At 42.1% G+C, this 20439-nt stretch overlaps 1 protein-coding gene and 1 pseudogene across 2 annotated transcripts in view; both read right to left on the reverse strand.

Moving 5' to 3' along the window:
* The window catches only part of LOC107373201 (zinc finger protein 271-like), a 31754-nt gene extending 17666 nt beyond the window's left edge, over positions 1-14088 (reverse strand). The window contains exons 1-3 of one of the 2 annotated variants that reach the window (XM_070548425.1): positions 13814-14088; positions 13561-13670; positions 5027-5248 (exon numbers count right to left, since the gene is read on the reverse strand). Coding sequence is in view for 1 of the 2 variants with exons in the window: in XM_070548424.1 (XP_070404525.1) it covers positions 13561-13570 (10 nt within the window). In the remaining variant the exon portion in view is untranslated. The remainder of the gene's footprint in view (positions 1-5026; positions 5249-13560; positions 13671-13813) is intronic. The other variant, XM_070548424.1, reaches the window with a different exon arrangement.
* The window catches only part of LOC129162424 (uncharacterized), a 297886-nt pseudogene that overhangs the window by 212541 nt on the left and 64906 nt on the right, over positions 1-20439 (reverse strand).

Raw genomic sequence — 20439 nt, forward strand, 5'->3', positions numbered from 1 at the left:
TAGCTGCGTCTGACTGGGAGGTGTTTATCTCTGCAGCCATCCCTGGAAACTCACCTCACTCCACCCAGACTTTGTTCTTTACGTCGTATTAAACCAGCTGTGATCAGCTTCCCCAGGAGCTGGAGCTTTTCACTGCAGGACTCAAAGCTTACATCACTCTCGCAGACGGAGTTAAAGTTAGGCGGACATGTTGTTTTACATTGTTGCTGCTGTCCTGCACAGCATGAAGGAAAAGGGGAAGAACCCCAAGTGCTGCACACAGGGTTCACACAGGTGTTGCTGGTATGATCAGAACATCCCAAACTAACACCAACGTAGATACACAATAAACAACTTGTATTAAGTACTGATGAGCTATCTGCAGGGGAACAGGACCAGCTGGCATCCTCACACCAAAAGGAGGAACGGGTGTCTTTTATAAACCAGCCAGGCACTAACTGGTGTGTTTCCATTACCGAAACTTCCCAGTATGACCGTCTCCACTTCACCGGAGCCAGCCGAACCGGTCGTTTTCCTAGTGCAACGTTAAAATCATGGTTGTTACAGTATTATTTAGTCGTGTTCACTTGTTATCGAATCTTCCTCTCATCATCAACCACCTAAAACCTCACTCTTCATTGTAGCACCTGCCTGCAGCTCAGCAGGTCTGGTGCTCCCTGTCTCACCCTCAGCAGGTCTGGCTCTCCCTGTCTCACCCTCAGCTGGTCTGGTGCTCCCTGTCTCACCCTCAGCAGGTCTGGTGCTCCCTGTCTCACCCTCAGGGGGTCTGGTGCTCCCTGTCTCACCCTCAGCAGGTCTGGCTCTGCCTGTCTCACCCTCAGCAGGTCTGGTGCTCCCTGTCTCACCCTCAGCAGGTCTGGTGCTCCCTGTCTCACCCTCAGCAGGTCTGGTGCTCCCTGTCTCACCTTCTTCATCATTTTCCTGCTGAACTTCCTCTGGTCTCTTATATGAAAAGAGTAACATCAATAAGGTATAAAAAACAAAATGTGATGAGAATGTCACAAACAAGCAACAATCACACTTACAAATTCCATTTTTATGTGGAGATTCTACTTTTTTATTTATTTCGTGTCAAATGGTTTTTGTCTGTTACTGTCGAATCGTGTCAAGTTCACCATTTTTTGTTGACTAGCAGTGTTGTTTAATGTTTAATGCTGCCTAGCATGATGTTTACGTTAGTCAGCCAGTCTAACGTTTGACCAGAAATACAATTATCCTCTTGGACTAAATTATTACCAACTCGCATTTCCTTTCTTTCTTTTTTGCCCATGAGAAGAACTCGCAGAGCTGCTGTCATCCCGGCTCTTATCCCGCTTTACTCAGCCAGCCTTACTGCCTGAGGGGAGGGGCTGTGTCAGTGAGAAGTCTGCGGTGTCTTTCAAAATAAAAGCTCGCAAGTCAAATATTTCAAAATCATTTTTTTCTTCTCCATGTTATTGGGGGGGACAAATGTGCGTTTGTCCAATATTGGAGGGGACATGTCCTATCATCCCCCCCCCCCCCCCCCCCCGGTTCCTACGCCCTTGCCCAGAATATCTAAAATTAGGATGGGGAGCAGATCTTTTAGTTATCAGGCTCCTCTCCTGTGGAACCAGCTCCCAGCTTTAGTCCGTGAGGCAGACACCTTGTCTACTTTTAAGACTAGGCTTAAAACATTTTTATTTGATAGGGCCTATGGTTAAAATCTGATGTTAGCCTAGATCTGGACAAGTGGGGGAGTAGAGGGAGGTGGAGTGTACAGTCGGTAAAGACGGCTCTCCCATGCTCTGCCTCCAACATGCCTACATCTAAATAGGATAGATAATCCAAGGTTATCTCTGTAGTTATGCTGCTATAGGCTTAGACTGCTGGAGGATACACTGACCACTTTCCACACTCTACTACTTTCTTCTACAGTCTGCTCTTTAACTGTATTATTTCCTGCTATTTCAGCTGTTAACTTTATTTTCTCTCTAAGTGTTTTTCTCCCCAGAAGAAGCTACAATGATGTTCTGCTGAGCTGTGGTGGCCTCATGGAGGGGGCCATCGTCTAGCATACTGCTGCTAACCACAAACTTTCTCCCTCTCCTGATAATAAATATTTGCTTTCCTTGACGTTGGATGTGCTACTGCTAATTTATCCCTTTAATACCATACCATACCATACCATACCATATTTATTTATAAAGCACCATTTCAAAATAGCATGGCAGCTAACCAAAGTGCTGTACATAAAAAACCAAATGCTTGACCAAGAAACACAATAAGAACAGGCAAAATACATAAGACCAAAGCATAAATAGTCGGAGATAAAAATTTCTACTAAAAACAATCAAATAGGAGGACAGTTAACAGCACTATAAAAATAAAATAATGCGACGAATAATAAAAACATTTGAAATGGCACAAATAAAACGAAATAAAATACCAGATGGTGCGAGGTGCCAAAAGTGAGCAACTAAATCATAAAAATGGAATTAAAAACTCAAATCTGGTGCTAGATTGTCATGAAAAGTGTCACGGAGGGAAGGCTATGCTAAAGAAGTGCGTTTTCATGGCCAACTTGAAACTGCTAACAGAGGGAGCCAGACGCACATGGAGGGGCAGAGATTTCCAGAGTTCTGGGGCTGCATAAGAGAAGGCACGCTCCCCCCGTGATTTGTACCGAACCTTTGGAACAACAAGCAGCAGATAATCTGCTGGCCAAAGGGCACGGGTTTGAACATATGGGGTCAGCAGGTCCATCAGATAGGATGGGGATGGGCAGTACAAAGCCTTGTAAACATATAACAGGACCTTGAAGTTAATCCTAAATTTGACTGGGAGCCAGTGTAAATCTGCGAGGATGGGTGTGATGTGCATGCGTCTGTCGGTGTTGGTTAAAAATCTGGCCGCGGCATTTTGAACCTTCTGCAGTTTCCTTAAGGCTGAAGCATCAATCCCAATAAGGACAGAATTTGCGTAATCCAGACGTGAAGTAATAAAAGTATGAATGACTGACTCAAGATCCGGGCGTTTGAGGATTAACTTAAGATGAGTGATGCGGCGGAGTTGGAAAAAGCAGGACTTGACAGTAGCGTTGACTTGTGAAGACATTGAAAGGTCAGAGTCCAGTTTCACACCTAGGCTAGTGGCACATGATTTGAGATTGAGTGGGAGAGTTGAGACATCTAAAGCACCATTCATGTTAGTGGGGCTAAAAAGTTTGGCATCTGATTTGCTGTCATATAACCGTAGGCAGTTTTGAGAAAGCCAGGATCTGACCTGGGAGAGGCATTCTGACATTATAGAAAATGAGTGCTGTTGGTTGATTTGAAGGTAGATCTTTAGCTTAGATGCTTTGAGGGTTCTGTGTCTACAAAGGTGGTGCTACCATCTGAGACCTTATGGGTAACGGTTCCCCGTGGTGCTACGGTCCACGTTGGTGAGGTCTCTCTATATCACTTGGATCCTGGTGAGCATAGGTCTGTAGTGGAGTCCTCTCCTTTCTATGATAACATCTCTTTTGCTCTCTCTAGAAGGACGGTGGATCGGGTGACGTTCGGCGGTCCGACCGTGGTTCAAGTGGGTGTGGTGAACAGGGTGCTGCGTGAGTTGAAGTCGGATCCCGATCTTCGGTATCAACCAGTGTCTTACTCCTGGTCCTCCTCTGACTCGGTGATGATATTCATTATTAGCATAAACATCTGCTCGATTTGGGCTATGTTCCTTTTCCAATACCGTCGGTTCTACGCCGAATTGGAAATTCTGGAGACGTCGATCGCTGATGTTAGCGGACGCCTGATTCGGACCTTGGAACTGCGTCGCGATAGACCGGCTGCCCAGGCGTCTGCGCCGGAGCCGGTGAGTTCCTCTCCTCCTCCGCCTCCTCCTCCTCCAACATCAGGGACGTAGAGAATGGAGGATCCCGGTTATCAGGCTCGGTGGTTCCACAGTCGTCTATCTCCGGTTACACACTTTTGTTTGTTTGTGAGTGTGCATGGTTGTCTTTCATGTTATACGTCACGCGCAGACTTAGGGTGTGTTGAGATGGACGTGCTGTGGGCTCCTGGAGTCAGGTAAACGGCCAGGTAACAGTAAGTGGGTTAGGTCACATAGTACTGTTGTCCAAATTTTTGTTTTTTTTCTCTTTACTAATCACAATTCCTTATGGGTGCATTCACATGAAGGGTTTACTAACTACTGATTTACATTTTAGTACTGATTTAAATTTCTGTTTTTTTTTACAGTATCTTTGAAGTTGATTTAAAAGTGATTGTTATGATTATCAAGTTGATTTACCTTACGGGCCATAACCAATTTTGCCCCTATCCTGACAGCATGTATTTCCAGTGAGGATTCACTGATACCAGTTAGGGTTCTTTCATTTTCTGCTTTTCGCATCATCCTTTTTGTATCTTACACAGAGAGGGTTGCATCCTTTACTTCACTTAATGGGTAATTCACATAAAACTTACACATAGGACAACAGGTACTCATAGAATTAGTTTTTTTTTTATTTCTTTGATGACATGAAATGCCATTTTGTCGTGTCTACATTGAAGTGCCTGCACTGTGCTCTCTCTCCTCTGCTGAGCTCGTGAGGATCCTGCTTCCTGGAGGTGGATCCGTGACTCGTCATCTGCATCGACTACTCCTGGGTGGTGCTCCGGCTCGTTGGCCTTGGACGATCGTGGTTCCGGCATGGCTGCTGGGACATCACATTCGTTGGGATTACTGTCTACTACTCTTCCCTTTTTGTGGATTACGATAAGTACTGTTGCAAAGTTCAATTTTTATTTCGAATATTACCCTGCCAGTGAATATGAAGTTCAATTTTTATTTGGAATATTACCCTACCGGTGGATACAAAGATCAATTTGCTTTTTGGAATTATTGCCTGCTCGTGGATATACACTAGATTTGCTCCTGCTTTGCCGTTTTGCCCGTGAGGATATAAAGCTGCTGTTGCTTCAATTGTGGCTTCCCTGAGGAATAGTTAATAACCTGCTGACTTGTTTTCTTCCTGAGGAGTGTGCGAGACTGTTCTTCGGCGTGGGGTTCGTACCTCACCACAGTTGGCTGTTCCAGTGGGATCGCGTCCTATCGGTTGTGAAGATTCTTCATAACTTGGGTTTGTTCAATGACCAAGTGGTCTCTTGCAGGACCACATTGACCTTGAAAAGGGGGGATGTGTAGCGTTAGGAAGTATGATGGTCTGCCCTTAACAGCTGCCCCTTCACACAGTAACACCGCCAAGGTCGGACGCTTGGTTCAGTATGTTTACATTCTAGGAGAAGAGACAGAAGAACAGAAGAAGAACGCTTTTCATGGGTTAATTAAAGTACTTCATTTGTGATAAGCTAATCAAAGCATTTGTTGATCATTAATAATCAGGTGAATGATCTGTGAAATAAAGATGTCATGAGTTATGTGTTTAAATGAATAAACAGGGCTGCCCAGACACATTGATATGCATTACCATGGAAACGCATGACACATTGTTTTCAACCAATCGGAACTTTCGCCTGTGGTAGGGCAGAATCTGGTTTGTTTATGAAAGTAGTCCAATCCGGTTTAGTAAGATTCTCAAACAACTGGGAGATATAAAAAGAAGGCAACGCCATTTTAGGTCAGTTCCACGTTACGTCCGACTTTCAGCAGTTACGTATTAAACTCAGCTCCCGGACATCCGAGTTCCTAAGGATTTCCATCGTCATCATTAAGAAGTTCAGACTGGCCAGCTGGACTTCCTACTTTGAGCTGAAATCTGTCAAGCTTGAGATTTTCCGTCGTTCACCTCAGTCAACGAGACGACGGTCCTTCAAAATAAGAGTAAACTTGTTGACGCCTGCCGATGTACCTGAGTCGACCCTTCAGACGGGCGTTGTTTGCTGTGACCGCTGTTTCAACCAGCTCCAGTATCGCTGAAGGTCCGAGACCTGGCAATTCCTGATCTAACACGGGAGGCTCTTACTGGGTACGTAAATACGGCAAATGGCGGCTCATGTCATCAGCTTCTGAAGCCTTGTGGTAGCCTAGTCATAACAAACCAGATCCGCTACTCAGCCTAGAGATTCTGAACAAAACACACACACACACACACACACCAAACCGAACCATCTACATCCACATGCATCCATCATTGAGATAGTCCTGGTAGATTGTAAGATTTTATAATTATAGAAATTAAAGATTCTTAAACGATCCCAACTTTCTATCTTTCTTGTCTCTCAGTCAATACAAAGTGTTTAAGTAAACTCCCTGATGATAAAAACAGCCTCTTCTGATTGATTACTTAGTTTGTATAAATATACCAAATCAGGTAATTAAATTATCTAATTACAGTATATAAATATACAACTTCAAATCACAACATATGTAAATTGAAAAGAGGAGAGGACCCAGGATGGAGCCCTGTGGTACACCCCATGGAAGTGGGACATTGGGAGAAGAGCAGTCTCCAACAAGAACACTAAAACACCGACCATTAAGGTACGACTTAAACCATTCGAGGGCAGTACCGGTCACACCCACCCAAAATTCAAGTCTGTGAAGTAGGATGGTGAGGTCTACAGTGTCGAATGCTGCGGTCAGGTCGAGTAAGAGTAACTGCACATGGGAGCCAGAGTCAGTCAGAATCAAGATGTCATTGAGTACCCTAATGTGTGCAGATTCTGTGCTGTAATTACGTCTAAAACCTGACTGGAATGGGTCAAGAAGCCCACTGTCATCTAGGTGAGAAGTAAGCTGCGTGAGAGCCAGTTTCTCAACTACTTTTGAGATGAATGGAAGTTTTGAGATTGGGCGATAATTGGCACAGTCAGACTGGTCAAGGCCTGGTTTCTTCAATAGTGGCTGAACAACTGCATTTTTAAAAGCAGCTGGAAACACACCAGAGGAGAAGCTGGAATTGACAATATCCAAAACAGCAGGGGCCACCGCTGGAAGGACATTGCGCAGCAGTCTTGGAGGAAGGCTGTCCTCTGGAGAGCCTGAGGGCTTCAAAGCCAAGATTAGATCAACCAGGGAAGAGAGAGTCACATGAGCAAAGCAAGAGAATGAGGGTGGACAGTGAGGTTCCACACAGGTAACCCAGCCTGAGTAAGAGAAACCGGATCTAACATCCTGGATTTTATGCAGGAAAAAGTTTTGAAACTCATTGCAAAGAGCCCCTGTAGAGGGAGAAGAGTTGGGGGATTCTCTAAGGGATAGTACAGAGGTGAGGACACTGTACAGTTTCTTCTGGTCGTTTTTATGCCTAGTGATTATATTTGCAAAATATCTGTTTCTAGCTGTGCGGACAGCTTTCTGATAGTGGGTCAAAGAATTCTTGAATAATTGGTAGATTTGCAGCTTGTCCTTCCGCCACCGGCGTTCGCAGACCCTACATTGGCGTCTTAGGGCACGAGTCTCCTCATTGAGCCAAGGGCCTGCCACAGTTTTTTTATGTCTGGATTTTAGAGGAGCGACTGCATTTAAAACAGTTGAGCAGGTAGAGTTAAAAGAGGTCAGCAGCTCCTCAACTCCTACACAGGTGGAATCAGGTTGGGAAGTGGATAGAGTCGCAGCTAGGCTAGATGCTAATAGATTGGTGGTGAAAGGGGAAATTATTCTTGTAAGGTGTTGATTATGTTGCCTTTTGGATGGAGGTGTCAAGCCACAGATATTAAAAATAATAGGAGAATGATCAGAGATACATGCAAAGTCAACAATCAGTTCAGAGATACAGATCCCAAATGACAAAACCAAGTCTAAAATGTGCGATCCTGAATGGGTGGGTGACTGGACCTATTGCTGGAGACCAAAACAATCTAAAATGTCTAAAAAGTCACCAACAAGAGATCTGTCAGGGCAGCAAACATGTATATTAAAATCACCAAGAATAATCCCACGGTCATATTTTGGATGAAAGTCTGTTAAAAGATCAGAAAATTCCGATAAAAAGTTTGAATTGTACTTAGGTGGGCGATAGCAGAGAATAAACAGCAGTGGAGGACTAAAGTCCACCTCAAAAGCCATAAACTCAAAGCTGGCTGGAGTCACTGGTATAGTACGTTTTTTTAGGATGGAAAGAGGATCTGAACATGTTAGTAATCCACCACCACGACCAGTGAGCCAGGGCTCGTTCAGAACCTGACAGTCTGAAGAACAGAGCTCTGACAGAGCAGCTGACTCACCAGGAAGAACCCAGGTCTCGTTCATGCAGAATAATGTCACCTCATGCTGGAAAAAATAATACCTTAAAATGAGGGTTTTATTCCCAATTGACCGGGCGTTTAGGACAGCTACCCTGAAGATCGGTGGAAGACCCGAATCAGCTGACCGGGGTGACTGGGCCGCTTGGGCCACCGTAGGATAGCAAAGGTTAGCTTGGTTGACACCCCGGTGCATCCACGGGTTGGTGGTTGAGGCATTCCGGCGACCGGATTCCCCAGAGAATCTTCGACAGAGCGATGGAATGCGGAAGGTCCGATGATCTCCATGTATCAACTCTGGTGACAGGTGAGGTTTACATCCCATGCACGAACGGCCGGAGGAGGCTCTGAGCCGCACTTTGGAACCCCCGCGTTTGCCACGTCTGCGGGACCGCCGTAAACAGAGGGGCGAAGGACCGTCTTAGATCCAAACAGCGGTGATAGGCAAATCCAAGTTTATGCCGAAGTTCAAGAAGGGTGAGGCGATCATAGCAAAAAATTTGAGCTACTATCCACCAAAGAGCAACACAGGAAAATAAAAAGCAAAAACAACAATCGGGAGAGCAGACGGCAGGCCGTGGACGGCGCCATCTTGACAGGTATCTTATTAAAATGCCTTCTGGACGCCTCCCTGGTGAGGTTTTCCAGGCACGTCCAACCGGTAGGATACCTAAAGGGAGACCCAGGGAGGGACTACGTCTCTTGCCTGGCCAGGGAACACCTTTAATCATAGATCCACTAGGATAAATACAATAAAGTTTATCTCTCGCCAAATAGAATATTTACTAAGCAATCACAATGTAACCGTAGACACATTGCTGTGTGTGTGTGTGTGTGTGTTTATGGTTTGTGAGACCTATTTGTCAGGTTACACACCAGCATTATGAAACCAATAGGTTTATGAGACCATTTTTGATGGGCTCGTAAACCGTGACTTTTAAAGTGTTGTAATCTTTGAAAAACTATAAAAAGTAAGCATTGTTAATATATTATTACAAACGTTGTAACAGCCATTATCATCTTATTTAGTTATTTCTGCAACTTAACCTTCCTTTTGTGTTTTATAGCCAATTTAAAAATTGGTTTTGTAAACCATATCTGTTGTGATGTATATAATATCAGAGCCCCCTGCTGGTAGAAAACTGCATAGCAGGGCTGATACAACCGATACAACTTAGCACCTCAGCAGCAGGACTTCTCCTGGCCTAATACTGACTTCTCGCTAAAAAATATAAATTGCCATAATTTCATCATCGTAGGACACAGAGTCACAAAAATGTTTGTGGTCATTTGTCATCCACTCCTAAAGAACAATCAATAATCAGATGATGACGTAATCAAGGCTCCGCCCCCTCACTACAGAAAAGGTATTGTTTACTCTGAAAGCTCCCAATTGTACCCTTTTGATCTAACCAATATGAATCACTGCCAAATAACAGTTGACATGTTGGGCTCACTTAGCATCCAGTACTGGCAGGTGTTGAAAAAGGGAGGGGCTGTGGCGGTATGGCGAAATCAGGAGTAACGCCGTAGCAATACGTTTGCCTCTCATTTCCTCATTCCTCAACTTATCTGCAGGAAATTTTGCATGAGTGTGACTAATCTGACCTCAAACAGATATGGATGCAAACATCCGGTGGGCGTGGTCAATTTTTTTCAAATAGCGCCCCCTAGGACCATTGAAACAGTAAGCCCCATGTCATGCTTTCACTGAGGATTATGAAAGCTGGTACACTTATGTAGTGTCTCAGAACCTACAAAAAAGTATATGGAGCCACTTTCCAAATCCGACAGGAAGTCAGCCATTTTAGTCACATGACTATTTCTTCTTTTCTTTTTTGCACATGCTTAATTAGAGCTAACTTATCGTAGAGTTTTTGACCTATTGACTTCAAAATGACAAATTTCACTCATAAGCCACTGGGGATCAAAAGTTGTGAAAAACATTCTCAAAAGTATAACTGTGTAGGCATGGCTAAGCCTAAGATATTGACCCCTTGCCACATCAGTGGGTGTGACCTATTTATTTAAAATAACAGGCCCCTAGGGCGATTAAAACTATCAGCCTCATGCCATGCTTTTACTGAGGATTATGAAATTTGGTACACATATGTAGTGTCTGGCAGGTTTCAAAAGAGGGTGGGGCTTAAGGAGTATGGCGAATTTAGGCATCACACCATGGAATTACGTTTGCCTCTAATTTCCTCAGTTCACATCTCATCTGTGCAAAATGTAATGTGATTTACTCTAATCCAACCCCAAACAGATAATTATACAAATTTTCCATAGGCATGGCTTAGTTTTAATATAGTGCTCCCTAGGACCATCACAACAGTCAGCTCTATGTCATGCTATGACTGAGGATTATGATATTTGATACATTCATGATGTGTCTTGAGACTTACAAAAAAGTCTCCTGAAACCATGTTTCAAGACCAACAGGAAGTTAGTCATTTTGGTCAGATGATGCCATTTTGTCATTTTAACACATATTATATTTTAACTAACTTGTCCTAGGGCTTTAGGCCTATGACCAAAAATTGATAAGTCATTGGGAATCAAAAGTTGTCTAAATAGTTTTCAAAAGGACTAATGGTGTAGTTTGGGCTTAGTCTCAAATATTGATTTTTTTACATTAAAGTCCTTGGTTTATTAACTTGCAGAGAAATGATCAGAGCTATATCCAACTTAGTGTGTGTCATCTCAATTCTCAAAACAATGACGGTGTCATTTCCTGCCATCACCAAAGCCACTACCCCTGACAACAGGAAGTTTATTGTTTTATTCTAAAAGGTCCAACTTTGACCCTTTGTATAGAATCAACATGAGACACTGCCCAGTGACAGAAGACATGCTGGTGTAATGTAGCATTCAGTAATGAGATATTTCAAGAGAGAATGGGGTTGTGGTGGCACGGCAAAATCGGATGGCAAGCCGTGGCCTTACAATTGGCTGTAATTTCATCATACACACTGATTTTCACCAAATTAAACACAACAGATGTTACAGTCTCTCAAAGAAATGTTTGCAAATTGTTGGTAATTAAAGTCTTAATTTTGCTTTAGGGCCACTTGCATGCATTCATCTCTTTAATAACTTCTACAAAAAAGGTCATAATATGTCAATATGACTTTCTTGTTTAGTCCTTGTAGCTGTGTTGAGTGTTAACTTGACAAGGTTTGTACACTCTGTGAGCCCCTAGCTGCTTTTTATACACAACAAGCCATCAACAAGCTATCCTACCCAATCCTATCCTTTAAATAAAGTTATTGTGCCATGAATAAATCTGACATACTCACTCAAAAATGGAACCACAATTAGCCACCTCCTCTACATAGATGACATAAAACTGTATATCAAGAGCGAGCGAGACATTGACTCACTAATCCACACCACCAGGATCTACAGCACTGATATTGGAATGTCATCTGGACTTGAGAAGTGTGGTCGAATGTTGACAAAGGAAGAGAAGATAATAGATACAGGAGGGGGTCACACTCCCTGAAGGAACAAAATCAGACCTTGAGGACAGCTACAAATTCCTTGGTGTCCAGTAAGCAAATGGCAACCTCGATGAGGCTGCAAGGAAATAAGCCACAACCAAATACTTAAAACAAATAAGGCAAGTACTAAGAAATCAGCTCAAGGGCAAGAACAAGATTTGGGAAATAAACAGCTACGCCCTGCTAGTAATCAGATATCTGTCAGGAATAATGAGCTGGCCAAAAGAAAAAATACATCTGAGGCCTTGACTCCCCCCAAAAAACCCTATTTCCTCTTTGATTCCTTGATATTTTGAATGTTATAAATAAATGTGTATACTGGTCTCATAATGTTTAAATGTCCCCTTAAACCATGAAACAGTCAGAATTGTATATTTTTGTAATCAGACCTCATAAACCCTAATTGTCTCCATAAACCACCAGGTTGTCAAGTCCTCATAAGCCTGTGGAAATTCATATGTGAAATGTATGTATGTTCTGATATGTTTTTCCTAATTTTGAAGTGAGACTTTTCTTCTATGGGTAAAATCAAAATTTTTGACATACTTTTTCGTGTTCACCAGATGCAGGGAAAGGTGTGTCCTCATAAACGACCAAAAAGTCATAGTGGCTTCATAAACCATATATACACGTGTGTGTGTGTGCGCGCGCGTGCGTGTGTGTGTGTGCTCTGTCTTCTCGATCCCCAGTGAGTCATGGTGGATGGCTGCTTATACTGAGCCGGGATTCTCTGGAGGTTTCTTCCTGTTAAAAGGGAGTTTTCCTCTCCACTGTCGCTATATGCTTGCTTAGTATGAGGATTGCTGTAAAGGTTGCAATTTGCTGGGTTCCTTATATAGGACACATTTTTTCTGACTGGCTTAATGAACTGACCTGAATTGGAATGTTTATTATGTGAAGTGCCTTGAGATGACTCTTGTCGTAATTTGGCGCTTTATAAATAAAATTGAATTGTGTTTGTGCGCACCGCGGGAGCGAGCAATGAGCATGTGCGTTTTTGCAGCTTGCAGTGTTGCCAACTTAGCGACTTTGTCGCCATTTCTAACGACTTTTCAGACCCCCTTAACGACTTTTTTTTCTCAAAATAGCGCCTAGCGACTAATCTGGCAACATTTCTGACCCCCCTCAGCTACTTTCTTCCTTCTACTAAAAGATTCAAACTATTAGTTAAGCGAGTTAAAAACATGTTTCATGTATTGCCAAAATGTATTTTGAGAAAAGAAATGTACATGCATGTAAATTCTTACTATGGTAATTTGAAGGATGAAGAAAGAAAAGATTGTAAAAGCTATAGCTGTGAGAATAAGAGATGAGAATTTTATTTAGCTGTAAACAATAATTGCATTATTGTTGTGCAGGCTAGGTTTTTATGCTCGGTACGGGACTGAAGTGGATTGGAGTCCTGGATTCTCTCCGGATGGAGATGGCGAGCCTGTGCCCGAACTGAACTGTATCCCGATCAGGAGAACATCATTCTTCTATACTGAGCCAACATTCCAGTGGTAACCACTCAGACCACTGAACCTGAGTTTTACAAGACCGAGGAGACTTTCTTTTTGACTAGACTACGACCAAATAGAAGACTGACTTTGAGCTCAGCCTGACTAGGTTTACTGATATAGGGGGAAAGGCCTAATTGTTTAATTATATGTCTATTGCAGCTGCAGTATTTTTTGTTCTATTTTCATATATCTATATAAAATTACAAATCTGGTGCAACTGTGTTTTTTTGCTCATTCTTTGGATCCAGCTATTCCATTTCCCACTCACTGGTAATTTGTAAGGTAATCCTGTTGGACCTAGAGTCTGGCCTGTTTATTATTATTTTTTGAATAAGTGGTAACTTAATCTGACGCCAGGGTTACAATAGACTGACAATATATTCATTCATCCACCAGTACCTGTGTCCATGCTGTCCAGGTCCAGGTGGTGAACACACGATGAATCCGTCCCAGCTGATGGATGATCCTGAAGTGGTAGCAGGTTTTCTTTAGCCGTGTTTAGCTAACAGCTGCAATAGAAACAAAGCAGGAGAGCTGATTAAGATGCTGCTTCAGAACAACGCAGGAGATTAAAGATCCAACGCTTTGGTTCTGGCCAAAGGAACAGCAGCAGATCCAGAGGGCAGGAAGTCTAGAGAAAAGCTTTTCTCACCCACAACCTGATTCTGGAGCTCCGATTGTCACGAAGACCGCAGAATATCTTCTCTGGTTCTGGAAAGAACTCCGCCAAGTTGTTGAGGAGGAGAAGAAAGTTTCCACAGCCTGGTGAGAAGATTTCTGCAGCAGCAGCAGTTAGTCGCTTTAGCTGATCAACTCTCCCAGAGACTGAAGTGAAGACGTTTTTACTGCAGAGCCTCAAATGTTCTCCTCACACACCACAACAACAACAAGCTAGCTCTGCTAGCAGCTTCCGGTTTCTGCTTTTTCCGGTGGTCGATGACCAGCGTAAAGGTGCACTACCGCCACCTGCTGGAGCAGAGTAAATCACACCTGGCTCTCATACACAACTTCCGCTGGTGGTTTTTTAGACAAAATATTTTATTTTTATTTTTTTTAAACAGGTTTTATTAACTTGTTGTCAATACATTCAGAAAATACATTCAATGTATCCATGGATCACATTTTACAGTTTTTTACAATTGCAATAACATAAATGCAACATTAGGAAACTATTAAACAAAAAACAAGAAATAAACAAAAGATTGAAGAAAACATATATAACTTAGAAACATAACACTTAGGGGTCTGCTGTGTCTAAGTTGAAATGATGAAATAAGTTGATGGTCTTTGTTAGTTTATTGTTCTTTTTTTTATTTTTCAATGCTGTTCCAATATTTCATAAGGTCTGTAATTCTGAAATTATAGAAGGAGGGGATACTTTTCTGAAAAATCATTTTATGTAAATAATATTTTGCTAAAATAATGACTAAGTTAATTATGTATTTTTCATTGGATGATAAATGAGGGTTAGTAACAATGAGAAGTATTTCATATTTGCTTAAAGAAACATATTTTTGTAACTTTCTGGAAATGTATCTTTGTAAATGGAACCAAAACAAAGTTACATGAAAGCAATCAACAAAAACATGTTCAATAGTTTCTCCCTTACAACCACAAAAAGTACAGATGTCAGAAACATTTGGAAAAAAAATACAGATGTTTGCTTTTGACTGGTAATATCTATGAACAATTTTGAATAAAACTTCTTTTATCTTATTCACAATGACATATTGGTGAGGTAGCAGAAAGACCCTGTTCCAGAGTTTTGTATTCATCAAAGTCCATTGGTGTTTACATATCGGGGTTGAGACAGGATAAATTGCTTTTCTAATAACAGAATTATTACATTTCTTATCTGTGATTGGAATCCCGGAAATAGTGAGAGGGTGCTCGCTGCAGAACTACAAAGGCGGAGCTGCACCATAAGGTGGAGCTGCACCAGAGTCAGCCCCGCCCATTCACGCAAACTCAGCCTAGCCCACTGACTTCCGTTTTTGTTTTCAACTTTATCGCAAACTGACCTGACCCACATGAATTACGGCTGTTACTAGTTTACAGTCGTTAATTCTATGTTCTATGCTCCAATTAAACAAGATAAATAGAACTTGCTACATGACAAAGTCTGAATATATCCCGAAATAAAAAAGTTTCTCTTAGCGAATATCTGCCCACAGCCGCTCTAATAAAACTCCTGTACAACAGCATGTACCACCACCATGTGGGTTCTGTTAGTCCAGTGGCAAGATCGTCAGAGTTAAGTTTTGCTTTCCCCTCAGCTGATGCTGGTTCGATTCTCGGTGGGGTCGGCAACAATCTATTTAGCCAGCTGAAACATTGAATTTGTTCATATTTTAGTTGTAATGTTCATTTTCAGCAAAATATTTATGTCTCTACAAGTTCTTTGAATTTGGTCGTTCCTAAACAGCATTTTAGTTGAAACTCTGCTCACAGATGGACTCACACTGGCTAAATAAACGAATGAATAAATTAAAAAAAACACATTAGTCATTATATGTTAAACGGCATACCAATAAATTGTTGTAAACATAGTACTGGCAAGTGTAGCTAGAAATGAGGAAAAGAGATTATAGGATATTTCCACTGCTGGGAGGCGAACCTGTGCAAAACTTCATGTCAACCTGACACCATCACCACTACACCACCATATCTGATAAAAACTAGATGGCGTTACATTTTATTATGCTATTTAGTGTGTCTTTGGAGATGGGATGTATGGTTTATTGGCGGTGTCTCAGTAGAAGTCATTTCAGAAATAATTTGTCAGAAAATTCACAGAATATCCAGATTTGAGAACCAAAACCAGACCCGCTTCGGGGGAGGAGACCAAATTGAAGCTGAGATGGGAAGAAAATGCATGAATGAGGCCAAAAATGGCTTTGGCGTGTTTCTTATGAGGAAATGACAATATAACATGATTAAAAGTTCCAAAAGTTAGATTTTTAATTATATGGAACCTTTACAAAAACTGTTCAATTCACTTCTCAACTCCGTCCTCAATCTTGCATTTTTTAGCCATAACACCCTCTTTGGTTCCAGAATGCTATAAAGCCTGACAACTGGAAGGAATTGGACTGACTCTTATAGAATGGGCGGGGCTGATTCTGGAATGGGCGGGTCTGACTCTGGTGCAGCTCCACCTTCTGGTGCAGCTCCGCCTTTGTGGTTCTGCAGCGAGCACCACTTGGAAATAGTTGGAGGTCTGTAGACAAAATATTTGTCGTAATGTTTTTTGTTCCTCTCTCCAAAAGCACCTGGCTGCAGACCTCCACTGTCAGGCTGCTTCCGGTGGAGGCTCCTCTGTCAGGACGGGAAATGCACGGAATACATTACAAAATAAAACGGCAAACATTGGCCGTGTTTGAGTTGAGCTGCGCAGTGCGCCTCGCCTGGAAACAAGCCCCCACAATGCGGCTCTAAAATTGGTCCCAACCCGGAAGCACCAGAAATTGCAGTTCCACCCTCATCCACTAGGGGCTGGTGTCAAAAGCGAGCAAATCCTCATTGACTCCCATGTTAAAAATACCAATTTCACAGCAGAAATAAACATGTTTACAGCCTGGTACCAGAACATGTTTTTTGTCTAAATTATCTAGTTTACACTCAGGACAACTCTGAGGGGGGTGAATTTTTTTCTCACTCTTCTGTTTAAGTGTATTAAAAGCCTAAAATTCTGTATAAGTAATGAGCATCAGACCCACGTGACCACAGAGCTAGCTCCGTGGAAAGGCCTCAGTACAGCCTCGGTCTCTCCTGGAAACTGCTCCGGGATTTTGAGTCTCTGTGCTTGTGAATTCTGTTTTGGATATTTTTTGTGCAATTGTTGGACAAAATGACTTGCTGTGGCATTAATTGCACTAATAGAGCATCCAAGGAGTCTCCACTTCATTTTTTTTGTGGCAAGTTAAATTATATGTATGTATTTTAGGTCACTGCCACCTTTAAACTAGCTGAGTTTATCGAAGTAGCTAGCTAACTATCATTTTAACATGTAGCATGTACTGTTTAACCATGAAATTTAGATGTTAAATACGGTAAAATAATTAATAGGGCATATGTCGATGGGTAAAACCCAGTGCATTTAACATAAAATGGGTTGAAATCGCTGAAATATGACGGAGCGCTTGGAGGGACACTTCTGTGTTCCATTCTTCCATCCGGTACTCCCCAGCGGTCAGGCCGGTGCATATCTGACTGATGCGGCGCCTAGCTGCTGCGCGGGCTGACCGCTCGTGGAGCTCTCTGACTCGGAGACAGATCTGACCGGAGAAATACTGCAGCTCGGTGAGTTGTTTGATAGTTTTTGATGTCAGTCTCCAGAAGTCTATAGGGCATACAGGGTTTCCCTTAAATCCCACATCCTCGGCTCATTCACCCTCTGCCGAGCCGGACTGAGCTCGATAACATGGACCCAGCACAGCCACTGGGTCGTTGGAGCTGCCACCGGGCCTGCCTGAAGGAACACCAGCGGGTTTCATCAGACTCGTAAAGTTTCTTGTTTTTGCTGGGGACCCCCTGTATTTTACCGCTCCCTCCTGCAGTCTTCCCCTATTAAAATTGAAAAAGATTCTGTAAACTCTGTGTATCAATAGAAACAATCTCTGCATCTGCCAGCTGCAGTAAATGTAGTCTCCAAATAATAAATAGGAGGTCCATTCATCTGTGTATCTCCTTTGATCCACATTAGTGATATTTTCAGCACCAGAACAGTGAAGCAACAGATTCCTGAGTTTGGTAGTAATTTTATTTATTAGGTGCATCTGACCTGTTCTATTTTTCTCTTAAATGAGATCAAATCAGTTTTTCTATGGGGTTGGCTCCACTCTGCACTAGAAATTTTTAATTTATTTAGAGACGTGTCATAATTCCTCCCCAAGCCTGACCTGACCGCAGATATACTGCAGCTCGGTGAGTTTTTTGATGGTGCTTGATGTTAGAAGTCTGTATGCCATACCAAGGATGGATAATGGAGTTGCATGTCTCAGCACTGACGCAGGAGAAGCATGAATCAGGCTTAAGATCAACCCTCCTATATTCATGAAACCTAAGAAGTCCAATTGCCTTCTTTAAAAATCCATTTGATGTCATACTGAACAACTGTTGTATTTGTTTCTAATTTTAATGATTCTGTTTCAGGTGGAAATGCTGTGTGATTCCTGTGTCCTGTGGCCCATGACCTGTGTCAGCCCGGTTCTGGATGTGGCCTTGCTGAGTTCTCTGTTGCAAGGTTTTCTGGCGCTTGGGGCCGTTCCAGAGTGCACCTGATCCTTGGCGGTCTAACACTTCACATTCCAGCACACGCACGAACACATGCTTGTTGATGTTTGTTGTTTATGATGTTTGTGGTTCATGGTTTACATGTTTATAGTTGTTCATCCCACAATTTCTTGATGATTCTTAGAAATGTTTCTTCACAGGTGCAGCTGCTGGTTGCTGTTTTTTATGTTGGTTTCCTAGTTGTATTAATTTTTCCTCTTATTTACTTGTTTATCCTCTATCAACAGTCTTTATTCCAGATTGGTTCAGCATTTACATGCTGATGTGGCGATACATAACCCAAACCAATATTACTCAAGGGGAACCTCGTACACATTAAGGCTCCTCTTGACAGAGCAAATCTGTTCAGCACATTCTGACAGACAGACCACCATTCTTCTGTCATGTTGCTGTACAGGACATTTGTAGATTTTCTATTTAAAAATAAGTAGTATTACATTTAAAGAGCAATACTTTCACGTTATCATTTTCCTACACTTTGTTTACCTGTATTTTGTTGTTTTTCAATAAACAATGACAAATTATTTAAGTTTGGTTTTTGTTGCACACAAATATCTACAAAGCTAATGTTTACATAACAAGTATGATTGGGTTTTGCAATATGGCACTCTGTTTATTTTAGTAAGATTTTTAAACCAAGTAAAGTTAGTAAAGAACACATTTCTATTGGCTGCTAAGAAACTGTTGGGATTTAAAATGGGCCTGTTGTACAAATAACTTGTAAATGATTATTCCTCACTTTTTTGTCTTAACCAAAGAAATTCCAGTAATTGAGCAAAAACATTTAATTTTTTCTACTGCATTTTATAAAACAACAGGGCACAAAGTGTCGGCACATTAAAAAAACTTAAAATTATAAACTGGGCCCAGAGAGCTGCAGAGTGAGTGCAACATTGTGGTTTGAAGGAAGAACAGTTCAACAGTGTAATGGCTACAGATAAATTACATCATCAACACATTAGCTAGAACAGTCAGGGATATGTTTATCCTGTTTGCCTGAAAATAAATCTGTCCTAAAGGCCAAATTCAAAAGCAGCGAGACTCCCACCTGGAAGTCTTTCACTGCTTTTGGAGCTGGCCTTTAAGACAATCGGCAATATTAGTTAAAAATATATCATTTCCCCTATTTGTGAAATGAACTCTGTCTGACAAAAATATCGTTTCTGAGGTGAGAATGCACAACAAAGGCACCATTTAAACTAGAAATAAAAGTAGCCATTACACTGTTGACGAACCTCCTGGCCTTCTCAATTTTGGCAGGTTTTACACCTGCCCTCCATCTACACCTTTGGGTGATGGACGACATGATGATGGTCATATTTGGGTGGAGAAGGTGAAGCCGGTGCAGGTCCTCCTTCATCATGTTGACCAGCTTCACACTGCTGACCACCCGCATGTCATTGCCGCCACAGTGGATGATGAGGACATCAGGAGCTGCTCTTCCATGCAGGGAGTGGAAAAAGAAGGGGAGAAGGTCTTTCCACCTCAGTCCGCCCCAACCGAACCAGGAGACACAGACGTCAGGGAGGCCAAGGTTGTCTCCGAGGGTCTCTGCAGCTCTCAGGGCACCGCGCCTCACGTAGCTGTCACCGATGATCCAAGTGGCTATGGAGAAAAAAAAATAACAGGTTTGGCCTAGCTGTTTAAAGTACAAAACCATACATGAAGTGGTCAAGACGGGTATTTGGAACTTACACTTGCTGCGTTGTGTAGCTGATGTTGGAGACACACAGGCTGCCATGGTGACCTTTTAACAGATCTAAGAAAAAAATGTAATAAAAGAATGAAACTTAAAAACTCCCAGACCTCATTTCATGATTGCTAATCAGCTATGGCTGATTTATTGTTTGGATCACAGTGAGTTAACTGTTATTTTCACATGACTGTTATCAGGCTCTCTTGTTCTGGTTCTCATGATAATAATTCTGTTTCTTCCAGTAAGTTATCTTGTGCTTACTTCATCTGTATAATGTCTCTTTACTT

This window comes from Nothobranchius furzeri, chromosome 2 (assembly GCF_043380555.1).
Source record: "Nothobranchius furzeri strain GRZ-AD chromosome 2, NfurGRZ-RIMD1, whole genome shotgun sequence".
Lineage (NCBI taxonomy): Eukaryota > Metazoa > Chordata > Actinopteri > Cyprinodontiformes > Nothobranchiidae > Nothobranchius > Nothobranchius furzeri.